The sequence below is a fragment of the Felis catus genome, chromosome A3 (assembly GCF_018350175.1).
Source record: "Felis catus isolate Fca126 chromosome A3, F.catus_Fca126_mat1.0, whole genome shotgun sequence".
In the NCBI taxonomy this organism is placed as follows: Eukaryota; Metazoa; Chordata; class Mammalia; order Carnivora; family Felidae; genus Felis; species Felis catus.
This window is the reverse complement of record NC_058370.1, coordinates 88,148,956-88,172,814: the sequence shown is the minus strand read 5'-3', so window position 1 is coordinate 88,172,814 and position 23,859 is coordinate 88,148,956. Positions and strand designations below refer to the sequence as shown.

The 23,859-nt window shown below is 54.1% G+C and overlaps 1 protein-coding gene across 24 annotated transcripts in view; it reads right to left on the bottom strand.

Annotated features, from left to right (window-relative positions):
- The window catches only part of DYSF (dysferlin), a 226,014-nt gene that overhangs the window by 85,184 nt on the left and 116,971 nt on the right, over positions 1 to 23,859 (bottom strand). For all 24 annotated transcript variants that reach the window (XM_045054361.1, XM_045054369.1, XM_003984110.6 and 21 more), the window contains 7 exons: positions 23,686 to 23,852; positions 22,455 to 22,569; positions 22,070 to 22,175; positions 21,657 to 21,799; positions 19,727 to 19,900; positions 6,094 to 6,187; positions 5,474 to 5,551 (listed from right to left, as the gene is read on the bottom strand). In XM_045054361.1, the coding sequence (XP_044910296.1) occupies positions 5,474 to 5,551; positions 6,094 to 6,187; positions 19,727 to 19,900; positions 21,657 to 21,799; positions 22,070 to 22,175; positions 22,455 to 22,569; positions 23,686 to 23,852 (877 nt within the window). The remainder of the gene's footprint in view (positions 1 to 5,473; positions 5,552 to 6,093; positions 6,188 to 19,726; positions 19,901 to 21,656; positions 21,800 to 22,069; positions 22,176 to 22,454; positions 22,570 to 23,685; positions 23,853 to 23,859) is intronic.

Sequence of the window (23,859 nt, the reverse complement as noted above, 5' to 3'; positions counted from 1 at the left end):
GGCCTCAGACACTGGGCTACTGTGTGCTGGGGCCTGGCTTCTCCCCCCACAGGGCCCAGCCCCTCCAAAAAAAAGAAACAAGGCAGGCGGGGGTGTTGCTGAAGCAAGGTGGTCAGATGAGGGAAGGCCAGACAACCGCACAGACACATCCCTCTTCCAGGAAAGCCAAGAGGAAGGAGAAGCAGATCCCCAAGGGGAGGTGGAAGGGAAGATAAGGGGCTGGTTCTTCTCTGTCGGCCCCAGCCTAGCCCTCTCCCCAGGGCCACTCCCATAAAAGAGGGGCGGCATTGGCCCCCAGGCCTCACCCCCCAACCCACACGGAGCTGAAATGGAAAGTGGCTGGATCCGAGCTCTCTAAGCACCATTAACTGTCCCAGGAAGCTCCAGCCATGAGCACACATGGTTCTACTGGGCACCATCACCTAGAGAGGCCCCAGGCAGGTGGTTCTTTTGCTGGACCTAGAGCCCTGCACCTGAGCTCTGCTGCTCAGACCTTCCTAGAGCCTTCCCAAACCTTTACAGTACACTAAGCTTTCCTCATAGGCCCTGCCACCTTCCCAGCTCAGATCACCAGAATGGGGGACAGGGCAGGTGGCATCATCCTACTTGTCCCCATGAAGACTAGGTTACTAGCCCATGCTCAAATGTGACGAGGGCTAGACCCCCTGACTCCTAGTCTAGTGCTCCTTCCACCATGCCATGCTTCCAGGAAAAGAACCCTTAAGAGAGAGGGGAGTAGATCACAAATAAGGCAGTGCAAATGAAAACTATAGTATAGCAATATTTTCCCTATTAAGTTAAGAAAAATTGTTCAGAATTATAAAACCCAGTGCTGGCAAATATTTGATGAAATAGGTACTCTCCTTTACTGCTGGAAGCAATTCAGGAAAGCAACTGGGCATTATGCCCTAAAACACATAAAACTGTTTATATTTTGTTTCCTATATTCCTGGGAATCATCCAAATTAACCAAAAAGCTATATGTAGAGAGATGTTCATTCCAGCATTATTTGTAATCCATCATTCATACAATATACAATTTCTGACTGCCCAGCACGTGGTAGGTAAGCGCAGCACTAGGAAAACGAACATAAATGAGATGCAATCTAGGCTCTTAGGATCATGACTATGGTTGGAAATGGTGACCACACAACAGAATCCAAGGTGATGTGCAACTTAATAGGGGAATGTATAAGGTGCTGCTGGTGGGGGACAGCCCACGTAGCCTGGTGGCATCAGGTCAGTCTTCTCAAAGGAGGTCTCCCACCACGAGTCTCAAGAAGGAAGAATAAGGAAGACCAAGGAAGAGGGGGCATTCTAGACATCCAGCGTGGCATACGCAAAGACACCAAAGAGCATGGGCATTTGGGAAACAGCAGGAGCTGGTCTGGCTGAGGAGGGGAAGCCCAGGGCAGTGGGGATAAAAGAGGGAGGAGGAAGCGAGGCAGCTCACAAAGGTCCCAGATCCAAGCTGAGCAATTTGGACTGAATCCTGTAGATCAGGGTTTCCCAAAATGTGTTCTTCGTAAATGCGAGTTCCCTGGGGAGCTAATGAGTGCTTAAACAAGTCAAACAGGCTCCTTTCCTGCAGCCATTTCAGAGCCTCTCAATGCCACTGTGCATCGTAAATCTTCAAGTGTGTAGTGTTTCCCAGTCTCCCTTGCTCAGGGACCCTTTTTAAGTGGAGCATTTCACAAGCCTCCAATGCACTTTGGAAAACAGCTCCGTAAGCTCAACGGGAGAATTCCCCTAGCCGGAGCCAACCTGACAGAAAGCTGTGCTTCAGGAGGAGGTGGGCCGTGACTGGGGTCCAGACACAGTAAGCCCCAAAGCAAGAGCTCTCCAGCCCCACCCAAGACAGAGTCTGGATCTGGGTGAAAACTAAGCACCGGTCCGCACGGAGGTGAACTCAGCTGTAGGGCAGCCATGGATCATCAGACCTCATTGTGGCCTGCCCTGGAGCAGCACCTCTCAGGACCACCTGCCTGCCACACATCTTTGATCTACCAGGAGCCATGAGGCCAACAAAGAGGGCACAGGACCTTCTGCTTTCTTAAGAAACCCCACTCTGGTAAATTAATAACTTGGCATCTGGTCTACCTACCCTCCCTGATTTGCTTGGTTAAAACCAAGTCAGGCCACCTCAGCCCAGTGACCAGCGAGATCCTCAAAGAGGAGTGTCTGATTCCCCCATGCTAAGGACCATCTTCTGATACGTGGTGACCTCACAACAGAGCTGCCCACGGGGTGTCTGTCTTGGCGGGAGATCTGTAAGCAGAGCTTATGGCTCGCTCAAACCCCAGCCAAGGTGCCCAGCTGGAGGAGAGAGCAAATCAGAATTCCCTGGGGAACAGTTTGGCAAATGAGACAGCTTCTGTCCTGATTCCTTTTGAGAAACACCATTCTACACTGAAGAGCAGTTACGCTCAGGCTGCAGCGTAAGGAAGCGATGCTGCCCGCTAGATACAGCGTTGAGGACATGTGATTTCTAAGTCCTCCAGAGTCATATCTTTCCCAGTCAAACTGAATTCAGTGCACAGTATAGATGCTCACCAAGCAGGGGCGATCCCAACCCAATATCAAAGCGAAGTCACTTGAGTTAAGCATCATTTTACATTTTTTAATGCCTAATTGCTACACAGGTCACACACACTCACAACCACAAGCCACACACGTCCTTCTAGTGCCTGGAGAATCAATGCTGGCTATATATTCAAACCCCACCGGAGGTGGAATCCTCATGCAGCCTGGGCAGAACATCACAAGCCTCCCTTTCCTGCCTGGGTTTAATATTATTCAACAAGTATTTCCTGGGCAGTTCCTGTGTGTCCCCCCAAACCCCTCGGCCAGAGAGAGAAGGAAGCAGACACAGCGCCCCCCCCCCCCGCCCCGCTTTGGGCAGCCCCAAGGCCCACCCCTCAGGGCACAAGCAGAGAGTACAGCTCAGGGCCATGGGAGCCCGGCAGTGCAGGAAAGGCCTAGAGCACCACAGGTCACAGTCGATGGAGTACTTCTGGAGGAGAGCCCTCTCTGCCCCAGACACATGGCAGGCAGGCTGAGGGTGATACCGGTGACAGACACCGCGCTAGACCCTCCCCTGGCCCCAGACATTCTGGATTCACACATGAGTTTCCTCCACGAAATGCCAGCCGGTGGCCACGCACAGCCTCCGGCCGCCAGCCGCCCCAGGGTCAGTGCCAGAGGAGAAATTGCTTTGGTTTAGGGTTTGGGAGTGAAAATAAACACTCTGGGTTTTATAGGTTCACCCATGTTGGCTGCTGTTTTCCTTTCCAGCAGCTGGTCAATCAGGCCTTTCATTCAGAAGCCAGCGGCCTCTGAGGAAGCCCTGGGCAGTGCCCTCAAAGCTCAAGGGATGTTTATTTGGGGGAGGGGGTGGGACTGGGATGGAAAGTGTGACATCTCCCACAGACCAGCACCAGGCTGACCTGCCTGTGGTCCCCAGGGTGCATGCTGCCTCCTAGTGGGTTCCTTAGGAGGGGCTCCCTCCCTGCAGGGGCCTCGGCCAGCCTAACCCACAGAGGACGAGGGCTCCCCCTCCTTGCCACATGCCCACACAAGCCTGCCGCCTGCACCCCCATCTCTCACGCCCCCCTCAAGGAGGAAGAAGCAAGACTGTAGATTAGTCCACCTCTTTTCTCTGGGCTACATTCCAATTGTCAGCAAGCATCCTGGCAGGTTCCCAACAAGGGGCAATCGCGTATCTGCCCCTAGCCCGCCAGTCCCTGCGTGTTAGTTTTGCATGTGCTTTTCAGAGGGCACCCTCAGGACCCCGGGCCCAAAGCACAGAAGAGAAATTGCCCCATCCACCGTGTGCCTGGCTGCACAGGGCTGGAAAACAGGTCACCGAGAGGACAAAATGCGAGGAAACACAGCTGCTAGGGGTGAGGGATGAGAGTGGGCCCCCATGGGGGGAGGAGCAGGGCCAGGAGGAGGACAGGCAGGTGGCTATAGGCTGCAGTGCCTTTCTAGGAACAGAGAGTCACTCTCATAGAAGAACTCAGTTCTACTCAATTAAGCAGTAAGCTTTTGGAGGGTGGTAAGTCACTTGTCAACTATTTTCACTCAAGCAATTTAGTTAAGCATCTGAGTCTCAGTTTTCCTCATCTATAAAATGGAGATATGAAATACCCACTTCAGAGGAGAGTTGTAAGGGTTACATGAAATAATGCCAGTAAAATGCCTAGGCTTGTCGTGAGCACTCAGTAAGTATTCACTCTTTAGCTACCAATGCTGCAGGTTCAAAGGCAAAGATAAAGCTCCTTCCTAGAGGTGTTCACAATCATAGTGACAAAGACAGATGTCAGCTGATCTATGCAATGGTCAGGGCTCTGAGAGATGTGTTGGTGGGGAGCTGGCCAAGTGTTGAGGAAGGAACAACCAGCTCAGCTCAGGGAAAAGTCAGAGCATCTGGGCTGCGTCTTAAAGAATGAGTAGGTGTTTGCAGGGTTCAAGATAGAGGGAATACATCTAGGCAGAGAGAACACTGAGTACAAAGGTCAGGAACGAGGAAAAGCTCAACAAATGTTGACAAAAGCTGGCGAGGCCAGAACTAGTGGTTAAAGGTAAAATAGGGAAAGGTTAAAGGCAAGGTCCACAGGGGTCAGGTCAACAAAGGAGCTGTCTGCCAGGCTAAGAGCTGGGGATTTCTCTCTCAGTGTCTAGAGTTGAAATCAGAGCAGTGACATGACCAGATCTGTCTGAGGCAGTGTGGAAAGTGGCAGGGAGACCATGAGTTGACCAGCGTGTCCAGAGAAGAAGGGGCGGGGCCAGTCCTCAGGAACATCTCCAAGAGAAATTCAGAAGCCAGAATCAACAGGACCGGATGACTGATGGTTTCCAAACTGATGGATAATAGACACATGCTGATGTGATGCCAGGACCAAGATAGGCAACAAAGGGACCCCTGGATCAGGGGAGGAGGGCACACGGAGTTCAGTTTGGACAGGATGAACTGAGGAGCCGCTGAGGCATCCAGGGCGAGATACTTAAGATGTGACTGGACTTCAGCCTATCAACTAAAAGCCTAGAAGCTTCCCTGACATGAGTGGCCCATGAAGCCAGGGAAGGTGAGGGGACCCCAGTACCCAGAGAAGAGGACACAGACCATCAGGACCATCAGACTGAGAGGGCCATGAAGCTGAGGAGGAGCAGGTAGAGTAGTAAGAGGCTGCAGAAGACCTAGGAGAAAGAAGTATCCCTGGGGGTCAAGGCCAGAGGAACTTCCAGAAGGAAACGATGGTCAATAAAGCCAAACCCTGCAGAAGGTTCAAGCAGGCCACCTGACAACCAGAAAGCCATAGTGACCCTGGCAGCCACCTCCACGAATCCAACAAACACAGCTAAAGCCCCCACCCATAGACGAAGCCCCGGGGCCATGTTTCCTATGGTCCAAAGGTCTGATGGCTCAGCTCCTAACCCTCAATCCCTGGTCCCTGGCTCCCCTCCCACCTACCAGAAAAAGAGTCCTTGTCCATCGAGGGCAGGTCCCGGGCCTGGTACATGTAGCAGCGTAGGTGGTAGCGGTTCCCATCTGCACCAAGGAAAAACCAGAGATGCCAAGTGAGGGGCTAGGAGTGGCTAAGAGGGGGAGCTGGGGCGAGGGTAGAGTCTACCCCTAGGAGGGGTCACAGATGAAGGGTCTGAGCAATAGAAATGACACACGTCACGCTATGCGGGAGTGAGCCCCCCACAGGATCAGAACAGACTACAGCTCAAAGGTAGACACCTAAGTGCCATGTTCTTGGGCCTAGCGAGAAGTGGTGAGGGGGGATGGAGGAGAAGGAGGAGGAAAGGCCAAATAAATGATGGGGGCAGCCAGAATGCACAGGGCCTTGAATGCCTGATTCCAAGCTTTGAGTTGATGCACACGCCACACGTAGATAGATGTGTGCATGTGCTCACAGATGCCTGCACACACACACCCCCCCAAAAGATACTGACCCACCACAGAGCACATAGACTCGATTCTCCCTAGCCCCCCATATACACTGGACCATATAACCCCATACAAACAAGCACAAGGTTACACATCCATCCATATCACCCCTGTAGACACCCCCAAGCATCACTTACAATCAAAGATGCAGGAAATCGTGGGTCTGTTCACACCAAAGCTCAAGGTGGACACGGACATGGAATCTTCACTCTTGTCGTCCACCACGCCGCCCTGGAGACACAGAGCTGGTCATGGCTGATTCTGACCCCAGAGCCTGGGAGTGGCAGGGAGACTGGCCCAGGTCAGGGGACCTCTAGCCACTCTTCGGATGCTGAGAGCTGGGCCATCAGCCTCTAATTTTACTCTAGGGTAGCACATCCTCCTACAGCATCCCCAGACTCCAATGTCAAGTCCACAGGGAAATTGTTCTCTCTCTCTCTCTCTCTCTCTCTCTTCAATGGAGACTAGACTCAGAATGTAATTTTGAGTTATTCCAACCCAAAAGGTTAGAGTCTGATAGAAGGAAGGACTCCAAGGGAGAGAATCCAGTGGGGATTTCCCCAGTGGGATGAGTTAAGAGAAGCCAAAGTCTGGAGGGCCCTGTCCACCATCTCTGTCCACCCCCTACATATTTGGACACCGGGTCCTAGCTCTGGGAGAGGCTATACCGCATCATCGCCACCTCTCAACCAGCTCCCCCTGAGCCGAGGGTGAAAGAGAGTGCAAGTTGAGGCCAGGACAGGCACAGGAGCAGGAGGTTGACTCAGAAGCCAGTCTGCAGTTTACTGTACATAAAGTTAGTCAGTCAGCCCCTCACTTTGTCCTTGTTAGCACTGGGCTCTAACCACTGGGCCACGCACCAGCTTCCTTGGACCAGATGCCCACCTCCCTGATGCATCCAGGGCCACCTCTGCCACCCTGCAGCCTCTCACTGGGGTCCTGAATGGTTTGGGGAACTCGGAGACCAAGCAGGACCTCCCCCTCAGTGACAGAGAGATACAATGGCCTGCTTCCTGTGATCACAACTTCAACACAAGCTCTAGAACCAGACTGCTGGAGCTCCAATTCTGGTCCTGTCACTTATCGGCTGTTTGACTTTGGGCAGCTTGCTTAATCTCTCTGAACCAGTCTCTGTAAATTTGGAATAATTCTACAATATCTAGCTCAGAGAGCTGCTGTCATCGTTAAGGAAATACATTACATATCGTTCTTAGCACAGCTCCTGGCACATAATAAATGCTCAACCGATGTTTGCCATTAATGATCTTATGAGAGAAATGAGGCACAGGTGGGACAAAGGCAGGGTAGGTCATAAACTATAAAGTTTGCAATTATACTCGGGGGTGGTTCATATACCTCATATTTGTTCAAAATTATTCCAGGAGCTGGAAAAGTGGACATTTCAGGAGCCACAGCCCTGGGTAGAAATCAAAAGCAATCAATCAAGCAATCAATCTCTCAACACACACACACACACACACACACACACACACACACACACACACACTCACACACACACACACACACACAGACACACACACACACAGACACACACACAGACACACACACACACTCACACACACACACACACACAGGAGAGCAGGATAACAGGGAGGGGTGTCACACTACAGACAGGGAAAGACCCAAAGGCCACCATGCCTGAATCCTTCCCTCCTGGGCAGGTGTGGACCCCAGGCATCCTGGGCTCCCAACAGAAAAGGCATTTGGCCCGGCCACGTTACACTGGCCTCCCGCCAGGGCATGTACCAAGTCCAGCAACTAGTGGCTCCCAGTTTCAGGATCTGCAAGGCCGCACACAGGGCTGGACCTGGGGGGGGGGCCGGCAGGCCACCCCGGGCGTGAGGTGCGGGATGCCAAGGAAAGCAGTTCAGAACAGGGCTTGGCCAGCCCCCCGTGTAACAGCCATAGTCCGTGCCACCCAGGGCACCTTGGTGGGGCGAGAGGGGGTTCAGCTGGAGGCAGGGTGGAAGGCCCAGACCCCTGTAGCCCCTCCACCTCAGCCTGCAATGCACTGTGCCCCCCACGGGTAGGATGCTAAGGTGAGTGAAGGGAGGGAGGCTGGCTCTGACCCCGCCCCCCCCCCAGCCCTATAATTTCTTCACTCCCTCTCAGTACCTACAGGGACCTCCGTGCTCGCGGATCGCTGCCAGTGCACATCCCCACTCACCTCACGCCTCCTCCAGATGGCTCCCCTAGCCTCCCCTCAGCATCACTCCCACCAAGAGGCCTCTGTCTGGGGCTTTGGCAGCAATTTCTGGGTCTCTGTCCAAGGGCAGTCTGCCCTCCTGTGATCAGAAAAGGTGTCCCCCTCCCTGGGATTTCCACGTGGGCGGGCGCCAGGTAGCTCAGGCCTAGCTCAGTGTTTGGCCCACAGCAGGCCCTGGCCCTGAGAAATAATGTCCTTCAGAGGGAGGAACCAGTGTCCCCTTGGGGCATACCCCTCACACTGCCTGGGCTTCTCCACCTGTCCTGCCTGCAGAGTGGGGATCCACAGGGTCCTCGGCCACCCCCCAACCCTTTAGCCTACCTCCCAAGTGCAGACCTGCCTCTTCCTTCCCTTCCCCAGCTCAAAATGACAGATAGGGATTGCTGAGAAGAAGCTGGGAGAACGAGGAGCCAGGCTGAGGGACACCCAGTAAGTTCGGTCCCTCCCAGCAGAGCCCTGGCCCTGCGGCCACTCTGGTTCCCAGCCTGGGCAGAATTCTACCCATCCCACTGGCCAATGTCTTTACATCCTCTAGCCCACTGACCTTCCCAGTGGAAGGTCCTCTTCAGGCCCTGAGAGCAGAGAGAGGCCAACTTTCCCCCAGCCAGCCCAGACGTGGCCTCTGAATTGAGTCTCCAGCAGTCTGGACGCTCCCAGACACCCCCATCCCTGATGATTTCCACGCTCAAACCAGCTGAGACCCTCTGGGGGCCCCTTCCTTGTCCCCAGGCCTCTTGCACATAAGTCTTTCTGCCCCTTTCTTTTCCTTCTTTTTCCTTGGGTGGCCAGCCTCATCCTCAAGGTCACCCTGCCAGGATGAGTCAAGCACCCCTCCCATGTGCTTCCATGGCACCCTTGATCTAGCACCCCCCATCTACCCATCTCCTCCCACTGAGACCTCTGTGAGGATTCTGTCATACGCCCGGCACACTTCACACACAGCAGGTGCTCAAGACAGACCTGGAGAGCGAGTGAGTAAGTCAACACATGAATGCGGACACCTCAGGAGACAGCAACAGCGTGAGCTCTGGAGAGAGCTTATGAAGAAGGCCAGCCTGTCACCCGGGCTCATGTACATTAACAGATAATCCAATGTCACACTTCCTTCACTCCGAAGTATTTTTTGGTTTTCACGCGTGGGCATACAGGGCTCACGCTCCAGGAATTTCTCTCAAAGCAAACAATGAAGCCTCAAGAAAACCCGATGTGGGAGCTTCTGGGAAGCACCACCTTCCCGTCAGTCCTTCCCTCTGCCTGTCTTGTGCATTGCTGGATGTTCAGCAGCATCCCTCGCCTGTACCCATGAGACCAACACAGCTTCCTGACCCCTCAGTTGTGACGACCAAAAATATCTTCAGACATTGTCGAATGTCCCCTGAGGGATGGGGTGGGGGTAGAAATCGCCCCCAGCTGGGAACCACTGGTGGAAAGGGAATGCAGTGGAACATCCACAGCCCGTGGCAGGTTCCTAGCACACAAGCAGCACTCAGCAAATGGTGCGAGTGAGGTCAGTTTAAATCTTTCAACTCTCCAGTCTCGTGCTAAACAATACCTTCCTGCTTCAATCTGTTTTCTTTCAATTTGGAATCCATCATCTTCTCTCTGCCATAGGACCTTTGCACGGGCTGTTCTCTCGACCTTGAATGTCCTCCCACGTGAGCTAACTTGAGCTCTTCCCTCAGCTCAGTCATCACTGAGGCCTGGATACTGCTGTGGTGGACATGTCTTCAGCCTCTCCTCACTTCTCTCCTGTATCCGTCTCTCCGTGTGTCCAGGCAAGGCACACACGCTCCTTTATCCCCAGCACCCAGCCTGGCATCAGGCACTTAGTAGTCACCCAGTGAAGATTTGTCACATAAAATGAATCACCGGCATTCCCTGTCCTAAGCCACGCGGGCAGCATTTAGGCCCTAGGTTCCAGGGGAAGGGTCTGGAAAGCGTACATCAGCTAGCACCCTGCTTCCCTCGGAAGGCTCAGAGTAAGATGCCACCACAGAAAGAGCAAACGATAGGGTCTCAGCCCCCCAAGGACGGAGCCATCTCTGGGGTGGAACAGAATGGAGTGAACCCTTGGAAGGCCCCATTCAGGAAAGCTTCCTAGAGGAGGGGAAAGAGAAGAGGTGCTGACTCAAGGGGAGCAGCAGTATGCTGGATGTGTGCCCCCCGCCACCCCCACCCCAGAGCTTAGAGGAAGCCTCAGCTACAGGGCGAAGCTGGGGCCGGGCAAGGAAGGAGAGAAAGGCTGGCTGACTCCTGCTCCTGCTCAGAGCCCTGGGTGGAGAGAGCCAGGCTGCAGTGGCGGCTGACACTCGGCTTTCTGTCCACCCACCCTTCACCCCCACTCCATGCACTCGCTCTTCCCCAGCCTCCAGGGCCGGGCCCTGGGCATTGGGTTTCCCACAGCCACATTCCTGCCTCCATAGCTCATGCCGATGCGACTCCCAGACTGTGGTCTGTGGCCACGCACTCCATCTTGGGGCTAGCTGTGTAAGGGATCCTACTGCTCGCCCAGGGGACTGGGTAGCATCCAACCCGCTGCTGCCCGGCTGGCGGCCACGGATCTCTGGAGGAGCCCGAGCTTAGGACCGTGAGGAGCTCTCTCCTCAGATGGTGCGGGGCTGCCCCCGGGGGTCGCCAGAGGCAGTGGCTAAACCCACTTTACCTGCTGAGGACTCCTGCCCTAGGACCCTAGTGCGGCCACCACACCGGGAGGAGGCGGACGGGTTCTGGGAAAATAAGCAGCCTATGAAGGGGACCCCTCAGCCCACCTAAATTGGATACGAGACCAAGCGCCAGACCGCTAGTGTGTCTGGAATTCCTCCTGCGCTGCTGCTTGTCTGTCACACACACACCTCCTCCCTTTGCCAGTGGTTCGATGCCTCATCCATACAGGGCCTAGACATCCAGCTCAGGAGCTGTAACACGGGGGCAGGACGGAGGGGCAAGAGCGGCGGTGGATGCAGCGGAAAGGCTGAGCAGAGGGCCTCTGGGGCTGAGCAGGCAGAGGGCGGAGCCACCGCAGCCACACCATGGCAGTCAGGAAGCAAACAACAGAGCCTCGGTGGTACCTCAAGGGGGCTACAAGGGTACCCTCTACCCCATCAGAGTCAAGCAGGTGGGTTTTGGGGACCAGCTGCTCTCCTGGCTTCATGAGGAGGACCCAATCCCAATGCCTGATGGACCCAAAGAGCACAGGGACAGAGCTGTCGGGAAGGCTGCTACGATCGGGGCCCTTATCTCTTATGTAAACAGGATCAAGGGACCCCCCCCCCCAGAGCAGCAAGTGCTGGAGATGGCCTGCATAGATCATAAGAGCAGATTCTTAAATCTTCAGGTGTATTGCAAGCCAGCCGTTAAACACAGCCATTTGTAACCATTATACCACATGCATTTATAACTACAGACATTTTTTTAGAAACAAAGATGATACTCAAACTCATCACTTCCTAATGATTTTATGACCTTTGACTACTGTCCTGCTCCTGAGGTTAGTTGCGCCTAGTGTATCTGTGGGCTGGAAATACTATCTAACCATCTGCTACTGCTCATCTCTTCCCGTCTCCACTCTCAGTGATGCCACATTGCTAGCTTGAAATCGGCCACAGCGGGGGTATGTACACCACGGAAACCAGCAAGTACTACAAACCAGGCTGAGTTTGTTTTTTGGATGTTTTTTCTGGAGAGCCAGCTGTTTAACACTGACCAGCACGTGCTACGGTGAAGTGCCAGGATCTCTTCTCCACTACTGGCTTTGCTAGGACATCCAAATAACAAACAGCAGCATAGGAGCAGTATGCTATAAACGCTGCACGACCCCACCATTATCCACAAAATTTTTTGTAACACTCATGTGAGGAAACGCCGCTAGGACAATTATGACTTGCCCTCGCTGTACCTCAACTTGCCTATCCGTAAAATGGGAGTGATGATAAAACCTATCTCTTAGGACTGCTGGGAGGGTTAAAGGAGATGATGCACCAACAGAGCGGGGAGGCAATGCCTGCTCTAGAACAGCTGGCAAACGTTGTTCGGAAAGGGCCAGAGAGTAAATACACCTCTGCAGGACATATGGTCTCAGCAGCCACACGCCATGCATACACAAATGAGCACGGCCATGTGCCAGTAAACCCCATCTATACAAGCCGGCAGAGGCCACACTTGGCTCGTAGGCTATCGTTTGCCAACGCCTGTTCTGTAAGGAGAGATTCTTATTTTTGCTGTGTTGTTCTTACCCCCATCTAGAAAGTGAAAAGGCTGGGGCCCAGAGAGGGTAAGGTCTTCCCTAGGATTGTACAGCAAATTAACTGGCAGAGCCAGGGCATCTCCCGGCAGCCTCTCGGGGCTCTTCCCAGTTTCTGCTTCCCCATCAGAACTCGGCACCAGAGCAGGGCTCAGGGACAGGACAGGGCTGAGCGCCAAGTCAGGGCCTTGGGGAGCCCAGGGCCCACGTCACTGCCCTGGCTGCCCAGCCTCAGCTTCCAGGGAAACCCCACACAGGCTAGCAGGCCAGGCCAAAGGAGGGGAACACTTTAAAAGAGGGAACTCGGGAACACAGACCTCCCTTCCTAATCAGGGCTGATTGCAACCTTAAGTAGAATAGCAGGCAAGGGTGCACCCCCGTTTAATTTACAGCTGGAGCCGAGGCTTGGAAGCAGCTGCAAAAATCCTTGCAAAACTACTGGCCGGCCCCTGGGGAGTTTGGGAATGGAATCAGGAAACCTGGAGAATCCACGATGCCACGTGTGGGCTGGCGCGAGTGTCTGAGTGTATGTGTGTGTGTGCGCGTATGCGTCCCTCTAGGCTTTCCGTGTCTCCCAACGTGGAGGCTGTAGAGAACGCTCAAGTGGGTTTTACCCAATGCCAGGGTGCCTCCTTAATCAGGGCCATAATCAGGTTCCAGTCTGTCTGGGATGGCCTTCCCTTATGCCTCTTTCCCAGCATGATTACACATAGTATAGGCAATAAATTATAAGGTCACCCTAGCAATTGTGGATGCAGACCCCAGCGCATGGACCGTGACATGCATGGGGCACCAGACACATCTGCCCAGCTGTGACACACACACCCCTCAGCACCCATGCATGCCTGTGTGCTGGCATTTTGTCTCAGGTACCCAAACATACAATTGGACCCTCAAGACTTCAGCATCCACATCTGGAGTGAGACTGATCCAAGGGTCGACCCATTTAAAGGAATTACCCAAATGGTCCTTCTGTGTGGGGCAGCAGAAGGCTCTTGAGCGGCCGGCCAGCCTTCCGTTAGCTCCCGCTAGCACAAAGCCAGGTAGAGAACAGGTGCTCAGCTACCATACTCAAAACATAGAATCCAGGGAAACCTGCAGCCACCTCCCCCGCCTGTGTAGACCAGTGGGAATTTTGATTACTTAATGAGGCAAACCCCTCTCACCTCCCAGACGCTGCCCCTGGTCAAAGCGCCCGCTCTGGGAACCGGGCCTGCATGCTCTGCATACGGCATGGGCTTCATCCAGGTGCAGAGACGGCCCCTCCCCTCCCCACTCACATCTGACCTCCTTCTCAGCCAGCTCAAAACCCACATTGCTCCTCTCTGGCACCAGCCTTTCCCCAAGCTCCCCCACCCCCACCCCCAGCACTTCCAAGTCCCAGCTGCTCTTCTCTGCCCCTAGGCTTGGTCTGGGAGTGCCTGTCTCCTCTCCACTTCAGGTCAAGACTCAGGCTTCTGACAACCAACTGGAGGCTTCCAGGGCTGACGGCAGTTTTGCCAACTCCCCTCTAACTGCCCCAGGGAAGCCAAGCCACATGGCTACACAACAGCCAAGAGCTCTAGCCAGCAGCCCAGGACCCTCCCTAGGACCCCACTCAAGGGCCCTCTCTAGGGGGAGGACATTACGCCTTAATAGGAATGGAGATACCCACTTGGGGAGAGAGGACAGAAGAGCCCATTGTCTGGCCTTGGTTCTAGAACTGACTCACGCTGGGCCACTAGGCAAACCCCTTCTCGGGTCTGTTTCTTCTGGAGTAATATGAGGGGCTCAGAGTTGTTCTAGAACAGCACTGCTGTCCAACAGAACTTTCTGCGACGATGAAACTGTTCTAGAGCTACACTGTCCAAAATGGTAGCCACGAGCCAGGTGGGGCTATTGAGCACTTGACATGTGGTTGGTGTGACTGGGGAACTAAATTGTCTTATTTTAATTACTTTAAATGTAAATTTAAATACTCACATGTGGCTAGTGGCTACTGTATTAGACAGTGCAGTTCTGGAACCTCAGTCTCCCCAACTGGAAAATGGGTATAATAATAGAATCCAGTCTTCTGGGGTCACTGTGAGGATAAAATGAGACAATGTATATAAAGCTTTCAGCCTGATCTTTAGCACACGGCAAAATGGGTTTTAGCAATTCTTATCCTCTTTGGGGTCCTAAATTCCCTTGAGAATTGGAGGAACCCGTGAACCTTATGTCAGAATTTACACACCACAGACACACATGTGCACATACATGCACATCACACACGTGTACACACATACGTGCACATACATATCACACACAAGCACATTGCGCACATATTGTTATGTGCACACACATCATCCATGTGCTTACACGTCACATCCGCACACCCACAACCATGCATCCAATTTCAAAGGGACCCAAAGCCAGGTGGAGAGTGCCTTTCGAACATGAAAGCTCCTTCCAGCTCTAAAAATCTCCAAGGCCGTGAGCACATGTTGCCGAGTCCCCATCTCCTTCCCTCCTGCCCAGGCTCAGGCATTTCAGAAAACCCTTCCTAACCCTCGGGGCCAAGCACAGAGGCAGGGCTCTGGAAAAATCCTTGCACATGGAGGGCAGGCCCAGGGCAAGGGCGACAGGATGGATTCCGTGAGCTCATCCCAGCAGCCGTCACCAGAGTTCCCAGAGAGGCTGGTGGCGTCGGGAAGGGGTGCCTGGGTGGGAGCCGGCGGTGGCGGCAGCAAGGGGTGTGGGGCGAGGAGAGGGAGGCTGGATGGAACGCGTTATAATAGCAGCTTTGTGCTCTGCTTCCCAGCTCCCTGGGAACGCCAGGAAGATTATGAAACCGGTGTCTTTGGGAATGCCAGGATATTAGCTGGAAAAAGAATAATACGAAAATAAAATAATGCTCGGGATGGAGACAGCAGACGATTAGCAGACGGAGCCAGGGCCTCCCGCTCCATGGAGGGAGCCAGGCTTGGCCCCAGCAGAAGGTTTCAGGGAAAGGCTGCCCGTGCTAATGAGCAGACAGGGCCTGCCTTCCAGCAAGATGTCTTCAGGAGGGAAACTGGCAGGCAAGGCTCGGCCTTCTGGTGGACCTGTGGGCCAGGAGAAGGATGGTAGGAGGCAAGGGGGCGCCACAGGCCTGGTGCTCGGGCCCAGACAGCCAGAAATGTCAGATTACCAGGGAGTCCACCTGGCCACCACCCACGGCTCTTCCCTGGACTCCTTCAGGGTCTGCCTCCCAGTGTCCTTCCCTAAGAAGCCTCCCTCACTAGACACCATCATTCTGGAATGACTCTCATTCTGCCCTCCAGCACTTCAAAGATGCAGATCCTATGGGGTTTATTTGTACTCACATGTGAATGCCTCTCTTCCTAATCAGACAAGAGTGCCCCGTAGGCCAGGTCTCCACCATCAGATCAGGGGATCATTAGAAGTAAAAATCATTTTTCTCCCACCAAGGAGCAAGGAGAACATGTCATCATACCCTGTCTCCCTCTCTAGGACCCTGGCCACACACCTTCCCCAAATAATGGATACACTCCGCCTTTCTCTGAAAGGCATCTAAAGGGGCGCCTGGGTGGCTCAGTCGGCTAAGCATCTGACTCTTGATTTTGGCTCAGGTCATGATCTCACTATTCGTGAATTGGAGCCCCACGTGGAGTCCTGTGTCCACCCCACTACCAGTGCAGAGCCTGCCTGAGAGTCTCTCTCTCCCTCTCTTTCTCTGCCCCTCCCCTGCTCTCTCAAAATAAATAAATGTTTAAAAAACATGAAGGAAAAAAAAGGCATCCAAGTAGGGAAGGAGGGTGATGTGACCACCCCCCTCATCTTCCTCAGGCACGATGTACTTCACATCTTCACTACTCAGAGATGGTCCTTGGACCAGCAGCACTGGCATCACCCAGAGTCCTCTTAGAAATGTAGACTCTAGGTTCACCCAGACATGTAATCAAGAGTGTGCAACAAAGCCGCCATATTGCTCCTACGTTGACTAAGGCTGAGAAGCACTAAGGACGTGCCATGTGGTTTTTCCTCACAACGACTCTAGAATGCAGTGACTTTCACAGGTGAGGTAACAGAGTCGCTAAGGGGATAAGTAACCTGTCCACAGCTAGGAAGCAGAGAAGGCAGAATCCAAACCAAACCTGCTCCCCTGAGAAGCCTCACCTATCCCACCATGCTCTCACCAGGCGAATCAGCAGACAAAAGTAACCAGCGGGTAAGGGCAGCACCCAGGACAGTAGCTGGGTCCTGGCACCCAGAGATCCCTACCATCTGCTCCCATGATGCAGGGTGGACTTTAGCCCCCATGCCTTGCTGGAGCATCAGTATGTCCCAGGACAAAAGACAGCAGGTTCAGGGCAGGAGCACATAAAAGTGGCGATGGAGGAGTGTGTGTGTGTGTGTGTGTGTGTGTGTATGTGAGAGAGAGAGAGAGAGTGTTTGTGTGCATGTATGAGTATGTGTGCGCATGTGTGTGTGTGCATGTGTGAGTGTGTGTTGTGTGCTGATGGAGGTTCGATTCACTAAAGTAGAGTAGTCTAGATAGTTACCATCAAATGGGCCTGTGGCCCTGTCCAAATGCTGGCCACACCTAAAGACTTTCCAAAACTGTGTCCTCCAACTCCAGGTCTGTGGGATCCAGCCTCTCCAACCACTGTCTGCCTCTGGTTCTCTATGTCAGCCAAGTTCCCCCAGGACTCAGAGGGCTTCACTATGTTGGTTTCTTCTGCATATCACAGGCAAGTCACATCTGCTTCACAATCAACCACCTCCCCATGTCTGTTGCCTTGACATTTGATTTCAATGCTCCCTCACGACATTTTCTCCCACATAAAGAATAAACGGATTGGTTTCTCCATGTCTGGGAAGTACCCCCCTTCATTCTCCCAGTCACCGAGCCATGAAAGCTTGGCAGTGGGTCCCCAGCCTTGTTCCTCTTCTTCCCCCAGATCCTGGCCAGCCCCGGAACCCATCCACACTTCCGTCCATGTGTCTCCGGCTACCTCTGGCCTTGCGTTCTCTCTCCCACGGCCCTGGCCTCCCTGCCCTAAGCGGCCCGGCAAGCGGCTGCCAGGTCCGCCTTCTTCACACAGCACTTAACCGTGTGTGTCAGACTTGCCAGGGCCAGCCATGAACTCATCGCAGCCCCAGGCCCACCACGCCCGCCCCATGGCCCAGCAATGGGAGAGGCCCTACCACGCACCCAGCAGAGACTCTGGGCCCATCTGACCCTCTCCGAACTCTGCCACTATACTGCCCTCTACTGCCTCCCCTAGCTCCCACCCCAGATGGTCGCCTCATCCCAGATCACTAATCAAGGTTCCTGATGGTCTCTACTCTTCCACCCCCAATCATCCTCCGTGACTACTTGATCAATGGCCCTGAAGCCCAGCTCTGACCAGAGCACTCCTCTGCTCAACAATCCACACTGGTTCCCTACTGCTCATTGAACAGAGTCCTGTGGCCATCATCAAAAGCTCTTTGCCCAGCACCATTTGGGTTTTTTTTTTCCTTTCCAGGTGCTCTTCTCCCCATCCTGGTGGGGCATGACCGAAGTGGCCAATCAGAACATTCCATTCTTCACCTTCAGGCTGGCATGGGCACATGACCAAGACAGCTAGTTAGTCACCCACGAGACTGTCACAGCATTATGGTGAAAATAGCACTCTCCTCTCTGGGGCCTCCAACTGTGAGGAAAACAGAGGATGCCAGGTGGGCTGTGCTATTTTACCTACCAGGACTTTGCCGGCTATGAAGTTGGTGTCAGTCTTCTTTGTGGGCACCATTTTTGTTACCACACAGAGTGAGGCAGTGTGAGAATGAGGCCAAGACAGAGGCAGATGTCAGAAACAGAGTCCTGCCAGGCTTAATGCCTGTTTGGCCTCTTGGGCTCTCCCATCAATCTGAGCCCTTAAACTCCTTTTCTCTCTTTAACCCATTTCATTGAGTTTCTGTTCACCTTAGGGTGCCCGCCCAGCCTTCTCAGACATGGCCCTGACTCAGTTCTGCCGCAGAGGCCTTTATCCTCCCACCCCTCGGCTGGAGCCACAAGACCACCCCCAGGCCCTGCCTTGCGCCCAAGCCAGGCCCTTTCTGACAGGACAAAGAGAGTCAATGGACACCAGCCCTGCCCTACAAGCCCTCCAGCTGTGGCTGCTCCAGCTGGGGCAGCATTTTCCTCCCACCCAGGCTGAGCACGAGCCCAGCAGCCCAGAGCTCTGCCATCTCCTTTCAGCCTCCCCACAACTTGGCCCCAAGACATCATCAGACATCCAGCATTATCCGGCCCCCAGAGGGTGTCCTCTCCCATACTGCCACCTGGCCCACCATCAAGGCCTGAGAGGGCTGTAATCCCTCTCGGGACACTGCCAACTTCACCTCCTCTCCCTGATTCCATCCCATCAGATCCTGGGCCTGTCCTCGGTACTCCCTGGTTCAAGGCAAAGACCCACTGCTCCTCGCTCAGACCAAATCCTCATGTACATGTGCACATGCACACACACACACACACACACACACACACACATGCACACACACACAACTGGTGCACATGTCAGCTATAGAAGCTGGTGGGACCTGCTCCCTGAGTCACAGCCCAAAGCCCCAGGGGGTGGGCAGTCCTGGCCAGATTTCAGAAGAAGGGTCTCTGACTCTGTATCTCCTCCCACCTCCAGAAATCCCCAGGCCAAAACAGAGCGGAGAATGGCCCTACTCAGACTAGCCAGGAAGGGTCTGCTCATCTTTTGGGGGAACACATCAGCCAGACCCCAGGTAACCTTGAGCTGCCCCAATGTGACCTGCTCCAGAAAGTGTGCTCTAAGGCAGAAAGCCAGCCTGAGGACTCAGTTTCTGAGGTACATCTCTCCCCCAGAATTCCCAGGGATGCCGTGACACGGCTTCTGTCCAGCCAAGGAGCACTCGTGTCCAACCAAGGACATTCAGGGGTTATTAGACCTCTCTGGCTATTCCCTGGGGTGAGGCCAAAGCCTCCGAGACCCACCCTGCAGCAGCCAGCATCTTCAAGAAGAGCCAGGTCCCTCGGCTCTAGCCATAGGTCAGACCGAGACCCTCTCTGCCTGCTCCCAACTTGACTACACAAAGCAGCAGTGGATCTCCCAGTGCCAAGAAGGGAGCCATTTTACTTTAGGAGCACACCCAGACTGCCATCTACTTTCCCCACAGGCAACCCTAAAGGAGCTGTGTAGCCAAGGTGACCAGCCACTGTTCCATCTGAAGTGCTATCCCGGGGGCTCCTACTTCAGCCCTGAACAGCCCTGGAAAGCAAGTTGCACCCCGCTGACCCACCACAGGCCCAGGGACAACGTACCAGAGCCCCCTCGAGGGCAAACACGGCCGCAGGCCCTGTCTTCTCCAGGGGCTCCATGCGGCGACGCCAGCGGCGACGGCGGAAGGCATCCGTCTTGCGGTACTCCAGGTGGAACTTCCAGCCAAAGAGCGAGGCGTACTCCCAGCCCTCGCCCTCCGCCTCTGCCTGCCTGTGCTGCATGGGAGAGAACAGGGCAGGCTCAGGCACTGCTTGGAGGCTTGCAAGGAGTCCTTGGGCTGGACTCCTGCTGTGCCTCTCTGGCTTGCCCTCCAGGAGTCCCCACCCGCTCCACACCAGCACCCCCCAGGTGGGAAAACCTGGGAGGGCTACCTGGAGGAGGGGGGCTCTGAGCAGCTTCTGCAAGGACAAGAGCCCGAGTCGGAAAATCAGGAGGGGAAGAGGCTCCCCGGGTTGTGGGGACCCAAGGAGCCAGAAAGGGAAGGTCGACTAAAGCAGGGCTGAAAACACTCGGCTTTGGGTTTGTTTGTTTACTCAGATTAAGAATGGATTTCATGGACCCAAGGTTTTCTTGTCATTTCCTTTTTCTTCTTCACCTCCCAGCTTATAAAAATAGAAGCGGGTAAATGAAGATTCTGTTTCCCGACTCCAGGCTCTTTTTCCTTAGGCTAGACCTAGGTCAGCTGTGGAGGTACCCCGCCCCCACATTTCCTTGAGGGGACCCTTTCCCAGACCTGGAGAGAGACCTGGAAGTCCCTTCCTATTCAGCTGGTGACCTGAGAGACTGTCCTCGGGTACGCCTCAGTCTCAGGCTATGAACTAAGCAGTAAGTGCCTGTCCTAGAGGGAAGCTGGACTGGGCAAGCCACGCTGCCTGACACGGTTCACCTCTGTCCCCTGGGTGCTCCTGCAGGGAGAGCTGAGTCTGTCTGGTTCATGGCACCAAAAATGGTTTGTTGCCTCAAAACCTTGCTTCTCCCTGGACCCAGTGACATACTTGTCCAGATTCTCTGTGCCCAAAGAGAAAGGAAGAAATTTGGGTGATGCCAAAGGCTACTTTTGGACTGGGGGAGGCCTGGTTCTTGGACCAAAATTCAACTGCGTGCTTGGGAAGGAAGAACACAGAGCAAGAGGCCCCAGGGAAGGCAGGCACTGAGGCTGTGCAGCACCTGGGCATCTGCAGGACTCTAGGAGCAGGTGCATGTGCTGTGTGCACTCATGTGTCCACTCTACGCCTCTGTGCTGTGGGTGTACGGGCATGCCTGTGGGCATGTGTACTTGCACTGTGTACACATCCCCTGGTAAATGCTGAGGGAGCCCACCGAGGCCACTCTCCCAGCTGGCACACTCACACGATACATACATCCTCACCTGCCAGATCCAGCGGCCCCCTTCTCCAGGGAACTGCCCATGCTGAAGGAAGCAAGCCCCATGGGGAGGGTGCGTCCCTCAGCCCAGCCCCAGCAGCCCCAGCTGATGACACAGCTAAGAGGGTACAAACCCCAGCCCCCTTGCCTCCAGGTGAGAATGATTTTCTGCTGCTCCAAGGGGCACCCCTCCCCAAGCCACAGCTCAGACCAAAACTGATTTGGCCTAAGACCACATCTTTGCTCCCAGCACTCCTGAGAGCACTGCTTCCGTAAACTACCTGCAGCCAAACCCGTGCTCAGACCCTGCCTCTAGGACACGCAGCCACAGCCAGAGTCTGGCTATGTCTTTGTACCTCCAGGTCTTGTGCAGTTCCAAGTGCATCTCCTTGCGTAGTCATGGGCATCTGGCTGTGAGCATCTGGACAAGCATGGGAAGATCTGCGTGTGCACTGTGCACGTGCTGGGTGTGATCTGTGAGCATCTCGAGGGAGCTCATGTGCCTTATACGTGTCCTGAGCACACACGCGTGTGTCTGTGCACACATGTGCCCAGCTGGCCTCCCCCAGCCAGGGCTTCATCCCACCCACCACCTAGTGGGCTCACCCTCTTCAGTGCCTCCATCTGGCTGAGGTCCCTCCTGCGCAGGCGGACCCAGCGCCGTCGACGGTGCGTGTAGTACATCTTCTCAGCAGGAACCCAGTGCTTTGGCTTCCGATCCGGGGGGATGGGGATACTGTACTCCCAGCCTGGGGGAAGGGCACCTGTCAGTCATTGCCCGGCCATTCCCCATCTTTCCAGAGGTTCTCTCTCCCTCTGGAGCACACTCACAGGCTCATGACTGACCACCGACTCTTAATTTATAGCTACAAGCATGGGCTGATCTAAGAAGTCCCCTGGATGAAGCAGCCCATTGAAGGCCGGTGCCCCGGGGCAAAAGGCCCTGCACTCAGCTGTCCCACCAGCACACCTCTTGATCTTGCTGGGGTGGGTCCCATTGGGCCCCATGTGCTGCCCACCTTGCTCATCAACGGCCCGATTGAGGTCCGTGGACCACTCTTCATCTTCCCACTTCCAGCCCAGGGGGCACTCAATGTCATCCTTGGGAAGCACCTTCTCCCCATTCTAGGACAGGCAAGTGTGAGAAGAGACAGGTATCAGCAGGGGAGCAGAAAAGATGCAACTTGACAACATACATCCCTGAAGCCCCAGGTGCCACTCCAGATCAGCATCCTACCCACACTGGTTCTCACACTGTTTCTCTGGAAACCAGAGCATGAAGCTGGGGACTTGGGAACAGGAGGGAAAATGTCCCATCTCCTCTGAGCCACAGGACCCTCCTGAGCCCAAATATCCAGGACCCCAGGAAAGCAAATGCCACCTGCCCCTGGAGCACCCGCTTACCACATCCGTGTAGTTGTCACTCATGTAGATCCACTGGCCTCCAGGGAGCCGGGTCTGGTTCTCAAACACCTCCTCCACAAAACTCAGGTGTCCCGCGTCAATGTCATGGAGCAGGCTGGAGGGGGGGAAGGGTCAGAACCTCCCCACCTATCCCCACCTCCAGCAGAGTACCCCAAGGCCTTGGCCAAGCTTCCCGCATCAGCCTCACCCCACCAACAACAGGGTAAAGAGAAGAGGGAAAGGAGGGGCAGAGGGTCAAGGGCAGAGAGCAAAAGGGGATGCAGGGATACCTAGAGACACTCATAGACAAAAGAATATACCACCACCCAAGATAAAGAAAAAGACATCAAAAAGAGAGAGAGGGCTGAAGACACCAAAAGCCTGGTGGGTGTTGAAGCTCAATAGATAGATAGATGGTTGTTGAAATGGAAAATGTCATCAAGCTGTATGCTTAAGAATTGCATGCTTGAGATAAGATATATTATACTTCAATTTTTTTTAAAAAAAGTAAAAAAAAAAAAACAAAAAGAAAGAAAGAAAGAAATCCAGTTGTTGAACGTCAAACAGGAAAAGAGAAAGGAGAAAGAGACAAAGGACAGTGATACAGATAGACCGCCTTGTTCTGAGAGGCACTTAAGAGAGAGAGGAGGGGCCTCAGGCATGGGAAGGGTTAACACAGAGAGGAAGAAACAGGCTGTGACCTCTTGGAGAAGAAGGTTGCAACCAATGGATGCAAATTCAAATGGAGGCCAACTTTAGTTTAATAATAAAGGACTTTCTTGGGTCGCCTGGGTGGCTCAGTCGGGTAAGCGTCCAACTTTGGCTCTGGTCATGATTTTGCGGTCCGTAGGTTTGAGCCCCACATCGGGTTCCATGCTGACAGCTCAGAGCCTGGAGCCTGCTTCATATTCTGTGTCTCCCTTTTTCTCTGCCCTCCCCCCAGCTCTCTCTTTCTCTCTCGCTCTCTCTTTCTCTCTCACTCTCTCTCTCTCTCTCTCTCAAAAGCAGATACACATTAAAAAATAATAATAATAATAAACAATAAAGGACTTTCCAATTGTTAGAGCCCTTCCAGAAAAGAACAGTGCCTCGCCAGCCCCTGGCCCTGGAAGAGTTCAAGTGGAAGTCCCCATTGCCAGCATAGGGGTGGTAGAGCAATTAATAGCACTGTAGCCTTTCAGAGGAAGGACCAGAGCAGAGGGGTCCCCCAGCCTCCCTGCCCGTGACTCACGTCTTCTCTGGACACACGAACCAGTCTCCAGCCCAGGTCCAGCCGGCCGAGGGGCGGAAGCTATCTTTGGGTAGCTTAATCTTTCCCGTGACATCAGAAAACTTGGGGTAGGTGAGGCCTGTTGTGCCCCAGTTCCCAACCAGGGCCAGTTTGGTCTGGTTCTCATACTGGAGA